At 43.2% G+C, this 18,397-nt stretch overlaps 1 protein-coding gene across 2 annotated transcripts; it reads left to right on the forward strand.

Moving 5' to 3' along the window:
* The first annotated feature begins 2,665 nt into the window (after positions 1 to 2,665).
* Positions 2,666 to 16,822, forward strand: rai2 (retinoic acid induced 2). Of its 2 annotated transcripts, none has more exons than XM_080833658.1 (2): positions 2,666 to 2,931; positions 11,749 to 16,822. In XM_080833658.1, exon 2 carries the CDS (start codon positions 11,839 to 11,841, stop codon positions 13,522 to 13,524), a length of 1,686 nt encoding a protein of 561 aa, XP_080689784.1. In that variant the 5' UTR covers positions 2,666 to 2,931; positions 11,749 to 11,838; the 3' UTR covers positions 13,525 to 16,822. The 2 variants fall into 2 exon arrangements, with proteins under 2 accessions (XP_080689784.1, XP_080689785.1); XM_080833659.1 differs by lacking the exon at positions 2,666 to 2,931 and adding an exon at positions 3,157 to 3,472.
* Positions 16,823 to 18,397: the final 1,575 nt, after the last annotated feature.

Below are 18,397 nucleotides of genomic sequence, written 5' to 3' on the forward strand. Positions count from 1 at the left end.
TATAGTATAAATTAAATCCCTCATATTATGGTAATTTTCAAGCTAAATGTTTGTAAAATGTAAGCAACATTTGGCTGAAATTGAGAGTATATTTACCACAGGAAATAAACAGACTGCTGTGACTGAATCTCTTTCAGCTGGTCATTACACGTCTGCGTGACAAATGGTGGGTCCTGTCCAAAATCCTATTGCCAAGCATCCGTCCAGAAAAAAAGACACAATAGTGTCAGAGACAGGGCGGGCAATTGACCATTCTGAAGCACACAGAGTTACACCATGCGACCCTAAGCTGAAGACCAGTGACACTAAACGCAGAGCGACCAGTGACCGAGGTTGAGAGAGAGATCCCTAAAGCCTCACAGCACTTTTTGAACAGGCTGAGATGTTGCACACGCAACTCATTAAACCACATTTAACAGCATCCCCCCTCAGCAGAACAATGGCAAAGCCTCAGCCTGGAGGCTAGGCCACAGGCTGCCTGGCAATGATAGGGAGCCCCTTGGGGCCCCCACCCCCTCCTAAGCCCCCCTCCCCCAGTCCTGTCACCACCACACCTCAGCCTGCTCTGATCCCTCCATCATCCCTCTGTCCTTCACACTGCAGGTGCCTCACGTCACCAAAGCCTATTGCAGACTTTGAATATGTGGTTTTGTCAGCCGTTTCTTTGTATTACTTGAATATTTTCCACATATACAGCCGCGGAAAAAATTAAGAGACCACTTCAAAATGATCAGTTTCTCTGGTTTTACTATTTATTGGTATGTGTTAAAGTAAAATGTACATTTTTGTTTTATTCTATAACCTACTGGCAACATTCCTACCAAATTTCAAATAAAAATATTGTCATTTAGATCATTTATTTGCAGAAAAATGACAATTGGTCAAAATAGCAAAAAAGATGCAGTGTCTTCAGATCTCGAATAATGCAAAGAAAACAAGCTCATATTCATTTTTAAACTACACAATACTAATGCTTTAACTTAGGAAGAGTTCAGAAATCAATATTTGGTGGAATAACCTTGATTTAAAATCACAACTTTCATGTGTCTTGGCATGCTCTCCACCAGTCTTTCACATTGCCTTTGGGTGACTTTATGCTACTCCTGGCGCAAGAATTCAAGCAGCTCGGCTTCTTTTCATGGCTTGTGACCATCCATCTTCCTCTTGATCACATTTCAGAGGTTTTTTTATGGGATTCAGGTCTCGAAATTGGGCTGGCCATGACAGGGTCCTGATCTGGTGATACTCCATCCACACCTTTACTGGCCTGGCTGTGTGGCATGGAGCATTGCCCTGCTGGAAAAAACACTTCTCAGAGTTGGGGAACATTGTCAGAGCAAAAGGAAGCAAGTTTTTCTTCCGGGACAACGTTGTACTTTGCCTGGCTGAGGTTTGTAAAAGACCATAAGGATTGAACCAAAGCGGACTGGAGGGTCTCCTAGTTCGTCTTCTCTGATGAGTCCAATTTTCAGCTTTGCCCAACACATGGTCGTCTGATAGTTAGACGGAGACCTGGAGAGGCCTACAAGCCACAGAGTCTTGCACCTACTGTGAAATTATCACCAGATCAGGACCCTGTCATGGCCAGCCCAATTTCGAGACCTGAATCCCATAAAAAAAACCTCTGAAATGTGATCAGCATTAAAGCATTAGTATTGTGTAGTTTAAAAATGAATATGAGCTTGTTTTCTTTGCATTATTCGAGATCTGAAGACACTGCATCTTTTTTGCTATTTTGACCAATTGTCATTTTTCTGCAAATAAATGATCTAAATGACAATATTTTTATTTGAAATTTGGTAGGAATGTTGCCAGTAGGTTATAGAATAAAACAAAAATGTACATTTTACTTTAACACATACCAATAAATAGTAAAACCAGAGAAACTGATCATTTTGAAGTGGTCTCTTAATTTTTTCCGCGGCTGTATATTCAAAACATACATTTTAATTATTTTCATGACTTTTAGCATGACTTTCAGTGCTCAATAGGACCCTGTTCTCTGTTCAGACTTGTCTTCCAACATGATTATAATTCTATGTAAATGCATACAAAAAAGAAGAATAGCTAATGCATATATCAGGTGTAAATGTATTTGCTTATACTGTCCATTCGCTGAATGAAGAGGTGCTCTGCAGTGTTGTGTTCCCCTGATAACACCTGGGTCTCCTCTCAGAGGCGTTTAGAAAGCACCACGTAGGCTTTGGTACTCGTGGTGCCATTTGTCACACGCTGAAAAGCAGGGGTTGGCGGAGATGTCAGATGCACTAGCTGCTAGGTTGCCCCCACAGGGCCCAGCTGCATCTCGGATATTTAAAGTGATTTTTACAAATTCGCATACCGGTGTTTGTAATAACCAATGTGTCAATATATCTGCTTATTTATTTGCCTGTTTATAATTAGTATCATCTTTGTTATTTATACAACTTCTTGACGGGTTCATATGCGGTCATCATGACAAGTGTATCATGGATTTGACCAAGGATTTACCTTTTAGACGCGTGCGTCTACGCTCGCGCGCGCGCGCTGAATAGTCGGGGGAGGACTATGGGTTGCAGAGCCAGGAGGCTGCGCGCGCAGCTTCACTGTCACAGGACTACATCCTTCTTCGGGGGGTGGAAGAGCGAGTTTCCTTGCAGCAGCATCGGGACTATGACGATTTAGCCGTATAGTCCATCAGCCTTGCTTTTGTCAGCAATCATATTCGTAGTTGCTTGATTTACAGTGATTTGGCTTAGACGCCAACGTGTGTTTTCAGGACACAGTCAGAAACTGTCACGTTGTCGCTCGTCTTGAGGGAAAACGGGCAATTTATGGTGCTGCGCGGATGCATGAAACGGAGACGGAGAGAAGCCTGGAATAATGCGTGATTAAGGATATCCCCAATAGCTTGCTGTTATTTTGTGGCTGGACCAGAAAACAAACCAAAGGGTATGTTTTTATCTGATGTAGCTTTCCTATAATACAAGAATATAGGAATTATTTGTACGCAGTTGGATGACATAATAGAAATAGAATGCATTACATCCAAACGTCTAGTCGTACCCCTTGCCCATTATTGCTGAGGGTAGGCTACTATCTGTAGGCTACGTTTTTAGCGTGTGTACAACAACTATCCGACTGTGGGTAAGGCGACTCATATTCAGCAACCCCAAGTTAACACGGAACAACCCATCGATTATTAATGATGTGGTCGAAATGCTTTTACAGGTTCATTTAGCCACGCAGGTGCGTTATGCACCGGGTTTAAAAGGCAGTATGTCTTAAAGAGGCAGAACATGTTTTACCATCACCTGGCACTATTTCTCTGTGCCAGTCAAAATATTACATTTTCAGAAATGGACAAGGCCCAGGTTTAAGACTTTGCGATAGCCTAATTTAATTTTGTGCAATGCTGTATAACACAATATGGCCTGTCAAAATTCGGACGAGGCAGCGAATTACCTCAGACGACAGAACAATGAGCTGGCGTGTAAGTGTACACAAAACAAAACAAATGTGAATTTTCTTTGGCAACAAACAGGTTTTGTTATGTTTAGGATACGGTCATAACCGTTTCCCAACAGATTTTCTCTATGAGAAGTAGATATCCTTTTGGAGGATTTACAGATAATGGTAATAAGACCGATGTTCGGTGAACATGTCCAACACGAGGACTTTGTACCCGGAGGCGCAACGTTAATGATACTACCAGCGCTCCTAGATTCGGCCAAAAAACGGAGTATCTAGGATAGGCTAATTTAATGTCCGGCAAATAGGACCAATTCCATTAGTGTTCAACATTTGGTGATGTAATATTCGTCACAACATAGGCCCTATGTCTAATTTAAGTTGGATCATGAAGTTCAATTTGATGGCAGTTGTTGAGAGGTTAGCTGAAAGGAATTACACATTGACAATATATGCTCACTTGTATTTCAGACTACAATTGTAGGCCTGGTAGTAATGTAAGCAGACACTGTTCTCTGTGTGTGTCTTTTATTGCTGATTGGTTGCAGCCATCGCCTGAAGGAGGAGGCCTATCGCTAATTATTCACATCTTGCTTTTGCATTTGTTTTGTAGGCCTTCATTACTGTTTGGTGATTGTTGTTGTTCCACCCCAAAATAATGATTCAGCAAAACATAAAGCAGTCTAAAGTACTCACATTCGTCTCGTAATTTATGCTCAGTTATCCAGGCCTACCCATACATAAATGTTGTAACAGACAGAAAAGCACAACAACAGTAGTTGTTTGTGACAGTCATTTCACATGGCTGAGCTGATCATGGATATAGGTGTCAAATTGATATTATACTGTTGTTTTTCAGTTCTTTCATTTTTATATAAAGAAAAATGAGAGATTTATGTATCAATCATTATGACAATAGTCAATTATAGTTATGCATTACCTTGTCTGAAACACTCACATCATGAACATCACATCAAAAACATTATCAGTAAAAGAAAGTGAGGTGCCTCTTATCAGAAACAGGCAAAATGTTGCTCACATGTTCTCAAAGCCTGGCAGTGTTGGACAAGGCCTGAATCTGGCGTGTCGGAGCACGATAAATAAATGAATGCTTTATATTAAATCAATGCTAGCTTTGTGATCACTCAGTGTGCAAAGCCAGACATTCCTCCAGATTTAATTTGTGGTCCTTAGTAAGATGCAGAGAGAGACTAAAAATGCAGCTTTAACAGTTTAGTTAGCAAAGACAGCAGGCTACTGTGCTGCAGCATCACAGGGACAACCAGAAGGTCAGTGTGTGTGTGTGTGTGTGTGTGTGTGTTTGTGTGTATGGGGGAGGGGGGGTGTTAAGTGGTGTCAGGGTTACCGTCTTACTCAACAGTATTTATGTCCACACTAAAGGTTCAGCTGAAGTTGATCAGTGGTCTTGCACTTTATTGACTCACATATGGGCTTTTAAAAGCATTAGCTTCTGTTTGCAGTTTATTGGTCATCGCAGTTGGGAAGTGCAGAATGTATGTCTGTTTTTGCTGACACACACACAGGCATGCAAACACTCTGCAAATGTCATACCATCCATCCTGTGAGCGTTGTCTAGCCAGGTTAGAGTGTGGTTTATTTCCTGTATCGACATCTGGTCTTGTTTGGGTAGCATTACTTAATGTCAGTCTCATACCACTAGTCCATAAAGTGTGTCTCAGCTCTGTAATTGCAGTTTACCCTTGGTGTCTTTTCATCACATTTGTTTAAGTATTACATTGCTAGAAATGGATAAACACAGACTATTGTGCTGTAGCAAACACTGACATCAGATAGACAACAGTCCCCACCACTTTTTGCCATGACCAATTTTATCCCCACCACTTTTGACCGACTGAAAATAAAATCTCACTACAATGAATAGCTTCTCAAAGTGCCTAATCACCAGTTTATAGATGCAAATGGAATTGATATATGAAAATGAAAAATGTGTAACGTAAGTCTAAGTCTTAAGACACATCTTTTAATGATGTGGGCCTAATAGCGGAAGTAGTTCCAGGTCGAATGGCCTCTGAAAAAGCACATCTTTGTCCCCAGCATGTATAAAATCAAACTGATGCCCGTGACATGGGCCTTAGAAAAACAGACAATTGATGGATTAATTCTTGGTAACTCAGTTAATCTCAGATTAGACCCAAGGGCTCTGCCCTTCTCTGTTTTTTGTTTGGCCAGGAGATGAGGTTATTAGCTTGATCATCTTGCATGGTGGGGCGTTTATAATTTACTTTGGGCTGGTAAGGTGGGTTTGTAAGCTTAACATGCCTTATGTGCATACATTCAGACCCTAAGGTGGTGATACCTTGGACAGGATCATGGAGAATATCTTCTGGATGAGATATGTCCAGTATGTATACCTAGTGTGTGAGGGATGTTGTATGAAGAAGGGGATATTTAAAGAGGCAGACAGTAATTCATGTAGTACAAGCCAGACAAAGAAACACAAAAAAGGGTGAAACAAACACGGAGAGAGAGAGAGAGAGAAAGAGGAAGAGGAAGAGGAAGAGGAAGAGGAAAAGGATAATTTCAGAGTCTTTAATGTGTATCTGTGATGAGAGGAAACAAGAGTGGATGTCTATCGGATGACCTGTAGGTTTGCATCATCCTGCCCTCAGCCACAAAGCTTTGGTTCGCTGTGTTTAGATACATTACTCAGTCTCTGGCCCATTTGCTTTGTACATTATGCCCTATTTGGAGAGCTGATAGCTTTCTCTGTGATACAGTTAGCTTCCAGCAAACAAGCAGCGAAACACCAGCTGCCAAGCCACTCAGATCCTCTTTATCGATTCTGCGAGATGAGAGGGTAAGGAGACATAAAGGAGAGGGCGAACTGATGGCAGAACATCTAGAATGTTCTGTCAGGACCTCTCTTCTGTGTGTGTGGTTTCAACATACAGCCTGAGCAGTTTGTTGTTTTTCTTCCCTGTGAGTTAACGCTATTTAGAGCTCAACCCCCCTTAAAAGGGAGAGTGAAATGTGGAAACTATTACAGAAAAGGGGGCAGGAATCCAATGTGGCCCTTTCAGCACGCAGTGTTGGTTGTGTGAGCGTCTTGCTTTGGTGTTGCTTAGCCCATTCCTTCCCCTAGCTTCTCCATGAGAAGTCACAGTAGTTGCACTGGCAAACAGGCCTTCATCAGGCACCCACCACCTCTACCTCATCTCTACCACTGCCTCCTAAGTTTCTTCCGGGACAGACATCTTGCATTTGAGACACTATACATTACAGTGACAAAGTCTCTGACCCTATTGTCATAATAGTGGTGTTGAATAACAGTGAGGGATGGCTATTAGCCGCATGGCTGTAATGATCATGACTGCACAATAACAGGCGCTCCGGTTTCTGAGCTGGTGGTTGTGTTACCTCATATTTAATTAAAGATCTGTTGCACCCGAGGGTATTTATAGCTTCCACCCCTGACATCCCGGTTGTCCCTGGAATTGGAAAATGACAATCAGAAGGATCTTGGGAAAACTCCTGGGGTCAAGTGGAGACATCGCCGTGTTAACAGGGTCAGAGGTCAACCCGTGTGTTAATATTCTGGTCAGGTAACGGTCGTTGGGGAGAGGTCATTTTAATGATAATGTGTTTTTCATGGAAAGCTTCCACAGTTAACAAGCAACCTCAGCACTTTCACCCCCATTTTCCCTCATTCCTTTGGTCTTAACTCTAATTATTAACACAGCCTGCTTGCATACATGTATGCACGTGCGCCTGTGTGTGTGCGTGTGTGTATTTTCTTTGCTCATTGCCTCAAAGTTGTGAGGCAAAGCATATAGCTGAATGCATGTTGTGTAGATAATGTCCAACTGTGTTTGCATGTGTTTGCATGTGTAATCTGTGTGCAAGATGAACTACAAATCTTCTACCATAGTGCTGTAATTGCTGAAATGTTCCAGCCCCTGACTCATGTGAGATGGCCGGGACTGATGTTAGTCCAGAGATCTGGCCCAGAACACAGGAGCCCCAGGCAGCCCAAATGAGGCTCTCTGTGATAAGATCAGCACATGTTCTGCAGGTCTGGCCTCAGAGGTGGTCCTGATAGGGTTTGGACTAGAGGTGTGGGTGGTGGTGAAGAGTAGAGTGGGCCTCCTGGCCTGTTCAGCAGGTGGGCTGACTGAGCTCATCTCTGCCAGGAAGCTGCTGCTGTCTCGGGGCAGGGGGTGCTTTACGTGCGCCTTACGCTCACAGGAACTAGCGCCCGTCGTGCAAAGTGTGTCCCCGCCTTGTAAGTCACTTTGGAGCATCTGCTGCATGAATCAATGTAAACGCTAATGGAGCAAGAAGAGCCAGGCAGCTGGCGCTCCCAATAGGCCTTCTGCCTACTGGCGCTTTGCTATCTTCTCCATTTTTAACCCCCCTATGCTCCAGGAATTAGTGGCCTGTTTTCAGCTAATTTCATCATCTCTGTGTTATCTCTGTAAGGGCGCTGTTTGATGACAAATTGTTGTAAGTACGGATCAGAGTCTAGATGGGGCCCCTTCACACTGGGATCAGTAGGATGACTCAAGTCTTGCTTACTATCCGTTTTGCTGCTGTTTTTCTCTGTCTTCCTCCAGTGGTTTTTCCCAGTCTGTGTAGCAGGGATACAACAGAGCTGCACTCACATGATCCAAGCCAAGGGTGTTGGGTGGGTGGGAAAGAGGGCTGGAGCGAGAGAGAGAGCGAGAGATCAGTGAAGCATGAAGCTCTCTGTGCTGCAGTGCTGTCTGACTAGCTAAAGCCCAGTCAGCTGAAAGAAACCGTTCCACATGGCCAAAGTCAGGACCCACTGACCTGGGTTCAACACCCGTAAGCATGTTTACCTCAAAGCGAGTTTACCCAAGAGTCAGTGCTCCGTCTCACAGTGCTGTGGCATTTTGTTTCACAGTCATTGCCAGCAAAGGCTAACACTGACAACCAGCTGCTTAAACACTGAATATGTGTGTCTATTGTGTGTGTGTGTGTGTGTGTGTGTGTGTGTGTGTGTGTGTGTGTGTGTGTGTGTGTGTGTGTGTGTGTTTGCATGCATGTGTGGGCATAGTGGTTATTATGTGCGTTTTCATGTCCACTTTGATGATCTCATACACTATCATTCATAGAGTGGACACCTCCCATTTATACCACTATAAATAAAGGCATAGTGTCTGCCAGAAGTGAGAGAAGGCCAAGGTTTAAGCACAGAGTTGGTGCTATAAATACACACATGCTTGTACTAGATCCTGGTATGTGCGTGTGTGTGTGTGTGTGTGTGTGTGTGTGTGTGTGTGTGTGTGTGTGTGTGTGAATCTACATATATGTGTGTCTGTGTGAACACACCAGCAAATAGCTTTTTTTTCAAGCAGAGTACTCCTTAGGCCATCCCATAGCTTCAGTGAGTGGAAACGAGAGGATTGTGGGCCGTCTCCCCGAAGAATTTTAGATCTAATCTATCACAGTCCTGTTACTGCGTCACGGCCGTGCCACAGTACAATAGAAAACAAACCCTGAGGGAAAGGGAGCTTCACCACGGCACTGCCTGGTAGAGAAGCCTGCCACATGGCAGCCATTTTCTCAAGGAGATGTGGCATCTAAACCCCTATAGCGGCTTGGCCAGTCAGGAGTCTCTCTCATGACGAATTTTAGGCACCACATTGAACTGCTCTCTCAAGGCCTCTCTTCTTAGGCTTGTTGTCATTTGTCTTTGCTATTTGCCCAAGACTCTCTAGTTTGTTTACAGTATGCGTCCTTTTTTGTGTGCTTAAAACTTACACAAAAAACTCACACAAACTGGCCCTTTGTTGCTCTTCACTTGATATGGCCTGGGTCGCAGATTGAGAGCTGAAGCTACTTTGGAACCACCAACAGAGCTGCTCCCCCTGAAACAAGCTGGAATCAATAAGGAGGAGGACTCCAACTGTCCACACCACCACAAAAAGCCAATGATGGATTTATTAGACCAGCGTTGGCATGACAACTGGGTTTGGTCTGAGCAGAAAAATCACTTTACAGTATTTACTGATGCTGCATTTTGTATTATAAAAGGCTGTGATAACACTCACAGTCTTATAATGACACAGAAGGCAACAGTTAACAAGTGTAGGCAAGACTGTTAATTGTAGGTTTGGTCTCAGTATTTTTTGAGAGGCTTTACGTAAATGGAAGCCAGTCTGAGGCATTCATTGTTTAGATTTTTACAAGAGTCTCTGCAGGAATGCAATATCTTAAGGGATAAATCATCTTGAGCGCCGGCAACCCACCTTGTTGCCTTTCCAACTCTGGATTATAATTTATAGACTTTCTTCCCTGCTCACCTCACTTTGGATTTATGTCAGAGTTTTTGGAAGGCTGAACTCACAGACGTTAGACCAACAAAGTAAGATTCATGGGATTAGTAGCGTTTTGGACATATGCATTTGTTTTTCAAACATTTGGAAACAAACATTTCAGGTTTTTGCCAAGTTATTGATTACATGAATTGCGGTTCTTGGCAAGGAGAGTGCAATGTCACATGTTGTCGATAAATTGAAGACAGGTTTGAGAAATGTCTCTCGATGCACGCTACACACCTTCACACATTCAACGTCTTTCAACACAACTTTTGAATGTAGTGGTTGTTGAATACTCCCAGCAAAGACCCCTTTGTCATACATTTGGTTTGTGTCTCATCCTCCTGATAATTCTGTAGGAAATGTGGGAATTATTTTATCTGAAGGAACAGATTTTGTTGAGGTACTCATTCAACACATGCGTGCACTTAGTCTGTGACCTAATTTAGACTGCCAACATAGTGATTCACTGTGTACAAATATATTTTCCCCAGTGCTGGTGGCAGGTTTCATTGCAGAATAACATATTTCTTCTTGCAGTCTGGCTGACCAGACAACCATCAATAAATTCATCCAATATATATGTAGATATATATTTTTCATTTTTTCAATATAGCTCACCACAGGCTGTCTGTGAGCTCAAATGAGAAGCTTCCCCCAGCAAGTGACTGCATATGGCTTATTACCCTGAGCTTAACCTCTTCAACTGGGGGCTTAAGCCGCAGGAGGGGAATGGGTTGGGGGAGATAGGAGGAGTGGTTGGAAGAGAAGAGAGACGGTATAGAACAGTAAAATGCTTTTTGCGCTTGTAATCAGGGGGAACCAGACATGCTATGGACAGAAAACTTTAATTATTATGGCTTCTCCCAAGTCCCACTGCTCTGGGTCCAGGGGTCCTGAGACACGCCAGAGGGTTTAACACAGGGGATGAAGGCAGAGGCCTGATCCTGAGTCAGTCTGGCAGCCTTTATATGTGCTTGTCTGCCCATATGCCTCTTTGTTTATGAAAGGAACTGAAAGCACACAGATAAGCCCAGTGGCCCTACAAGATAAGGCCCTCAAGCTAAATGTCATGGGGATGTGTCTGATTTTTTCCACCGGTCTCAAATTTATATCACCACTTTGGAATTGCCATGAGAATATTGTGTCAGTAAGCAAGGATTATTTAGTTAACAGGGTCATGTTTTCAGTTGTTGCTTAACCAAAGGAAAGGCATTCAGAAACTATATCTAACCTTTTTAAGTTACTTTCTACATCGAAAATACAAAGTGTATTTCTGTATATTTTTATTCAGGACCTTGGTGTCCAGTATAGTATAACTGTGTTATTAGAAGATCACCTCTGTGTAAGAGCTAGACAAGTACCTAGCTTAGAGCGTACTGCTTCTTAATATATGCTTAATTTGCTCCAGAAAAAAGCTCTCCTGCTTTGGAAAAAACGAGACTGTTTACAATAGTGTGGCGTCCTTGTGTTTAGCTCTGCACCTCTTTCAGCCTCCCCCCATCATGCTCTCCCTCCGCTTCTCTCTCTTGCTCTCCATGTATCTCTCTCCCTCTGTCTGTCTGCCAAAGGGAGGCCTAGTTTAGTCAGTGCCAGAATTTTATGTAATAAATTCCACACACACTGGCATATAAACAAATAACCAAGACTCCCTTAGAGTTAATTTGATTTAATTCCCTCCCCTCCCCCTCAGAGAATTGAAGCCATACTTCCTTTTTTCATGGCAGATATGCTGAAGCGTTCTGTCTGGGCTCAGTCTCTCATGTATGCTGTGTTTCAGGGTTGATTGTGGGCCCTGCAATTACATCATCCTAATCTTCCTGCAGCAGCCAGATGGTTCAAGCGTCAAGCGTGAGGCTCTGGAAAATGCCTTTTATTGTTTGTTACACGAATGCACTGTTGCACAAAAATCAGCAATGCAGTGCGTTTAATATTCTCTGTCAAACATTTATTTTGTATTTTCCTCATCTTCCAGGACTGGATAAACACAGCCCTCGAAAAGTAAAGGAATACCATGCATTTGTCACCCACCAGCAGCTGAAAAATATCTTGATAACCAGAGGCCATGGAGGACCCCTACAAGGACAGCACTCCTGTGGACATGGCAAGCACGCAAGGTGACATGTGCTCCACTGTAGGAGCGGGAGGAGATGGAATCGGAAAGTTAGAAGATGAGGGGAATCCGGTCATTCCTACTGAGGCATGGAATGTTGGTTCCCCAACCTTGACCAAGAGGTCCCTCTCCCCTATGATAGGTGTCCCTGGTACGCCTGTTGTGACGCAGACAGCTGACTCGCCAGGAGGGGTTGCTCTCAAAATGGCCACAACGGTTCTCCAGCCCATCTGCCTGGGGGAGAGTCCAGTGGTGTTACCCATCCTGACAGGAGCAGCGGCCCAACAAACAGGCACAGCACCGTACTTGGTCACCGCTCAAGGTTCTGTTTCCCTGCATCTGGGTTTGGAGCAGCAGCTCTTTCAACACCTTACGCCACAGATTCTGTCGCAAGCAGGCTCCTGTCCGACCCTCTCCTTTCCAAACAACATCCTGTGTCAGAATGCCTCAGCAGCACTCGGACCACCCCCACCTTTGGATCAGAAAGGAGCAGCTCCTATGTTGGACCAGAGCTTCCTCACCCTTCTCCAGAACCCCAACTTTGCTGCTATCCTGCAGGACCTTTTCCCTTCTCAGGCTATCCCTTCGCCCACCTGTCATTCTGCTGGCTCCCCCCAACCAGACCCTTTCTCAAATGGATTCTTCCCACCACCGCCCCTTCCCCACCCCTACAGCTCCCCCTTAGCTCCCCTGGTGCCCCCAGCCACCTTGCTGGTCCCATATCCCATCGTTGTCCCTCTACCAGTGCCTCTCCCAATCCCTGTTCCCATTCCTATCCCTGTCCCACAGGCTGAGGACTCCAAAATGGCTGCAGATCCCCCAAAGCCAGTGTGCACTTTGAGCCAGGGCACGCAGACTTCAACAAAAGATTTTGCCCTCAGCGTGCCATCACCTTGTTTCGAGACTGGCTCTTTCCTGCAACCATCCCCTTCCACATCTTGTCTTTCTGCGCCAGAAGGAGAGGTTCTGGACCTATCCATCCGAGCACCGCCCATAAAGACAAAACAGGAAGCCCCTTGTCAGCAAGATAGTGTCCTTGACCTGTCAGTTGGTGGGGTTAGAAAGACCTGTATCCAGTCTTGCATTTCAAATGGGAGCATGGAGGGTGAGAGAGATCGTACTCGTCTCTCAGGTGAGGCCATGGGGGCAATATCTTTAGGGATGTTGCGGCCAGTGGAGTGCTCTCCCAAGCTGGACTCAAAGCTCCTGAGTGGCCTGGCATCCTTGGAGTTTAGTCGGCAACACAAGTGGATTGTGGATAGTGGCGGCAGTAGCTCAATGGCTGGTACAGTCCATGACGCGACACTTGGTGCAGGCGGGAACATCGAGATTGTCAGCACTTCACAGACAGCCAAGGTCATTGTCTCCGTGAAGGATGCTATGCCAGCCATCTTCTGTGGTAAACTGAAGGGTCTCTCTGGTGTCTCCACCAAAAACTTCTCCATCAAGCGGGATGCTGGCCAGGGTGGCTATGCTGCCTTACCCAGAGTCCCAGGAGATCAGCGGAGCGACCCCAATGATCCCCTAAAAAAAATGTCCAAGAACAGATCGATCAAACTTAAGAAGGTCAGCTCTCAGGAGATCCACATTCTCCCAATAAAGAAACAGCGTCTGGCTGCCTTTCTCCCCAGGAAGTGAGGGTACGGCCCTGGGACATGGTTGGGTAGGGAGAGCAGCCCAGCATTCAGATTTCACAGACATTCACGACAGCCTTGGAGGCTTCGAACATGAACCAGTCTCTGGGACACTCTGTCCAAACAATTAAAGCCAGTCCAAGCAGTGTTGGGTACACTAGACAGACACTTGACCCCTTTCATTATAATGTAATCAGTGGCATGATTAGAGGGGCTGAGTCAACAACATAGAGAATGCATCAAAGGCAAAGACACTCAAAGGGAAAGTTGTGACAGCAGACAAAACGATATACTACTGTAAGACTCACTTGAGGTCTCTTTCTGAAGCATGTGCCTAACAAGCATTTTCATTTCAGTCACATGTAACCATGAATTATTCATGAGGCTTATCCCAGAGTTTAATCTGACATTAATATTCATGTGGCTCCATGCTGAAACACAGCCAGCTGCCTTTAGCCACCAGCGGCGAAATTCCTCTAACGCCTCCAGACAAACAACACATGATATTGCTGTATCAAGGGAAAATCCAAATCACATTTCTGTTCAACGCACAGTGTGTTCTAATCTAAATATCCATATAACTTACCATATGTGGTTTTATTTCTATTGTGCTTAGGAGACGTGAATGTGTGTGGTGGGGGAGGGGGGATGTGGCCTTTAAACTTTACCCATGGTGGGAAATCGCCATATTAATCAGTGGTTCAGTCAACCGGAGCATCTTCTTTGATGCGGAGCGGGTTTAGCATGGCAGGCTAATAATGACTTGGCAGAGGCACGGGCCTCACTTTCATTAACTTTAATGAACATCGGAAACGGCTGTCAGTGGCAACAAAGCACAGTTTTCATCATTTCATCCTGAGGAAGGGAGAGGGGGAAAAAAATCCCTTTTCTTCTCTGCCTTTAGGAATTGAAACAAAATCATCTTCAAGGGCAGACTGCAGAAAACACAAAGGATGATTTGATGGTGTGGGTGAGCCCTCTTCTGCAAAAGTTTTTACAAACCCTCTCTCGTTAAGGCTGGGTTCTTGCAAAGTTAATTTTCAGAGAGAATAAACATAGAGGTATGACTGTTAATTAAGGAGCAGATTTCTCATCATACATTCCAGACCTTTACAACTACAGAAATCACCACATGAAATTCAAGCTCTGACACAAATGTTTCCTAGGCAACTGACAGATATTTGGCTTGACAGAATACAAACTGGTCTGAAGACGGGGACAAATGTTTTCATCTATAAAAGTTAACAGACCATATAGGAAAACAGAAATGTTGATGGCCCTTACAACATTTACAAAGTGCAGTATCTGCGAAGTTGGCCGTAAAAGAACAAAAAACGAATCTTCCGCAGTGTCCACTCTTGCAGTAGGCTACCCATCATCAAAGGTCTGTCGATTGCACACTTTAATGAGACATTGTGATCTTTTTTTGTTATTCCCAGCTCCATTGTAATGTGTCCTTTATTTCTCACATGTGAAAATGTGGTTGGATGTGGTGTGTGTGTGTGTAGCCTAAGTGTGTCTGTGTGTAGGCCTATCTGTGTCTGTATGTCACTGGGTGAATCAAAGAAGATTGACGCTCATGGTTGGAGACGAAATGTCGGGGATGGTGTCTCCTCCCATCTATGAAGTGGTATTTCATCCCTGCGTCTGTTTCCTCATGGTTTTACTGTGTAATCATGCCTGCCGTCTTATGATCTCACAGGCTGATGAGAGACAGAGTGTGTTTATGTGAGCGTGTTAACCCAAGGCAGAAAGACGTTTCCATGGCAGCCCACGCTGTAATGAGAACTGACATGTAAATGTTGGCTTTAGGGATACAGGGGAGTTCAGCGAACTGGGAAGAATTTCAGATGTTTTTCTCCCAAAGAGTGGTAATTTAATATCTGAAATGAATGGGTGTCTTTATTTGATAGCAGTTAACAAAATCTTGTGTTGCTGAACTGAGTACATTTCAAAATGGTCTCGTTTGGAACTGAAAGATAATGCACCAATTTAGTAGCCTACCAACTTGTATAGTGGAATCTCACCTTTAACAGTATGCTCCTAAGCTGGTAAGCTACTGTGTAATGTGAAATAAAATTATTTGATGTCAGCTTTGGGTTCATGATTTCAACTCAAGCCCAAGAAGTATACATTTGGCCTGGGGTGCACTGCCCATCATGTACATAGTATTGAATGGCTATGACTGAAATCGCCTACTGTGAAGTATGGAAGACAAAAAGGCCAGTTAGTGGCATTTTCGGTAATGAATATATGGACATAATAAACTATGCCGAAGTGTCTATGAAAAAAGAAAAACACCTTTTGCACTGGGGACTGAAAACTGATAAATTATGGGTTATGTATGTTATTTATTTCTCTAGATGCGTCATCAAAGAGCCCTTAATGATGGCATGTCTGTACTACCATGTTGAGTGAGTGAATAGGCTAAATCAATTCAATTTTTCTTGTTGGATTCATTTGTGAGCGCAGCATTGTGAGACTCTGTGGTACAAGTCCTTCTATCTAAATAAAAAACACATCCACTATGGAAACAGAGATGAATTTACACAAGGAATCCACTGATATAGTGTTAACTTTGACATGAATACATTTAAATATGCTGGTTTAGTGAGCTTGCTTGTTTGGATGTGTAGGCCTAACTTTTTACAGGGCAGTAAAAAGGAAACAAAATGCGTCAGAGTTCAGTTAGATCTGAGAGTTACGCTACACACTATGCCAAATCAGTTTCTCGACTAGGAAACAACATAAACTAAATTAGCAGCAGATTCCTTAATACGTTTTGGCACAGTAATTGAACAAGAAAATGTCAAGATACAAAAACATTCCTTTTCACTACACACATATGTGACTCCTGTGTTTTAAAGAAGGAATCTCCCCACTTCAGTCTTTCATCAGCAGTCAGGTGGCAACTGTTGGCTTAAAACGTTGTCATGCCAAGTACTTTTACTCTTTATTTTTGACAAACATACTGCGCCAGAGCCATATTTTCTTTTCCTTTCCTTTTGCTTTCTGTTTTGAAGAAGGAAGGGACATTGAGACTGTTTGTATGCTACGTGAACTTATTTATGTTTCAGGCGGAGTTGTCCTTGATACTTGTTGTAATGTACAAGACATATTTTGTAGGTATTGGTATTTAAGTACTGAATGAGGATTTTCTACAGATAACCAGAAATGGTGACTTTTTGTAAAACAATGAAGTGAAGCAAAAAATGACTGAAAAAATTCAATGGTTTGGCATCATTGTTCAATCTTTTTTTAATTTGTTCAAACTCTTCTGTTGAAATGTGTTTGTCAGGGTGTCACCCTTTAATTATTCCATAATTAAATAATTGTACAAAAAATTGCCCATGCCTCCCGTTTTCCTCTGCCATTTCAAAACATTAGATTAGCCAGCTAGCTGAAACACTAACTAACCTCAGATCAATGTTTGGATAATCTGACTGGAAGAAAAATATGCTGGGGACAATGAATGTTTTTTTTTTTTCTTGAAGTGTAAAACAGACAAGTATACAGACATTTTTGTTTAATGTATGGCACCAAAAAAAAATAAAAAAATCACAAAAGTTCAACAGATGGACAGCGACTATTAAAACAGAGAAGGGACACATTAAACACCCCAGAAATGCTTAATTACAAAAGCCGGATCAAAACAGAGACTTCTTCAACCTGAGAGATCTTGAAGTAAAGCAAGGCAATTTTTTGATGTAGTCATTTGCAGAGTCATATTCTCAGCTACAAGTGTGTTATAAAGTATTAAAAGGCAGTATGAAATACATTGTCTAGAATACCCCCCCCCCCCCCACAGCTCTTCCACCCCACCCCACCCCCCTTAACTTCACATTTTCTACCCTTTCATATATAATGTTATGCTTAAAATATTTCTTTTCTACAAAAATGTACATTCCTGTTGCTGATATTTATGGTGAAACCCATAAAACACTATAGAAATCTGTTTGACAATATCGATAACATCAATGCTTGGGAAGTCACTACTGGAGCAGGAGGTTTGGTTGCTTTCTGATTGGCCTAACCACTAGAGCCAACGCTATCTGGAAGCCCTTGTACTCATACAGCCCCTATACGTCTATACGCCAGATTTCTTCTGAAATAAATAAAGGAGAAAAAAAAGGCCATCTGCAGAGTTTAGTCGACAGACCATCTCTGGGCATAAACAAACTGCAAACTGACCTGTAGTCAAGTGCTCAGCACAACAGGGGGCAGCCATTTGGAGATGCAATTTGTCCTCACACAACGGAAAATTCAGGTTCAGGTCCTCTTCAAGAGGAGACATTCTGCAGTACATGATTAACAGCCAATACCAAGGACACGGTCACCTGTAATGAAGGTGTCCTTCACAATGTTGTGAAACTGTCTGGCTATATTCTGGATTTTTGTAAGACACTGGAAATCACGTAAAAGCAATTATTCATCAGTGTAACAACGGATAGTACGTTTCATTTCATGTAGACCACAGATTATCTTTACCATAATAACAAAAAACAGAAAAAAAGGAAGCCAAAGGGCTGAAGAAAGCATTATTTGTACACTTAAGATGGAACAGAACCAGAAATGTGACCGTATTCCACTTCAACGTCTTGTACACAATAATAACTCAGACAGAGAGCTTGGGTCCAAGCAGCAAATATAAAAACGGAGGTCTGGATCTGGAAGTCCACTATTGCTGCCTAACCCTGTTGTGACTGTCTCTGTATTGTATGACCATCAATCACTGTGAAGTGAGGACATTCTTTATATCTGTACAGTAGCTTACACTGAGAGGGTTCAGCTTTTGTTGAGGTCCTCTGACTTCTTACTTCATGGGAAGCAATTACATGCAAGTCTCCACAACGGACATTTTAACAAGCCTTTCTCTT

This window comes from Sprattus sprattus (assembly GCF_963457725.1).
Source record: "Sprattus sprattus genome assembly, chromosome: 2".
In the NCBI taxonomy this organism is placed as follows: Eukaryota; Metazoa; Chordata; class Actinopteri; order Clupeiformes; family Clupeidae; genus Sprattus; species Sprattus sprattus.

Bases quoted from the DNA above. Each gene is read 5' to 3' on its own strand.
- rai2 (XM_080833658.1), top strand. From the start codon at position 11,839: ATGGAGGACCCCTACAAGGACAGCACTCCTGTGGACATGGCAAGCACG.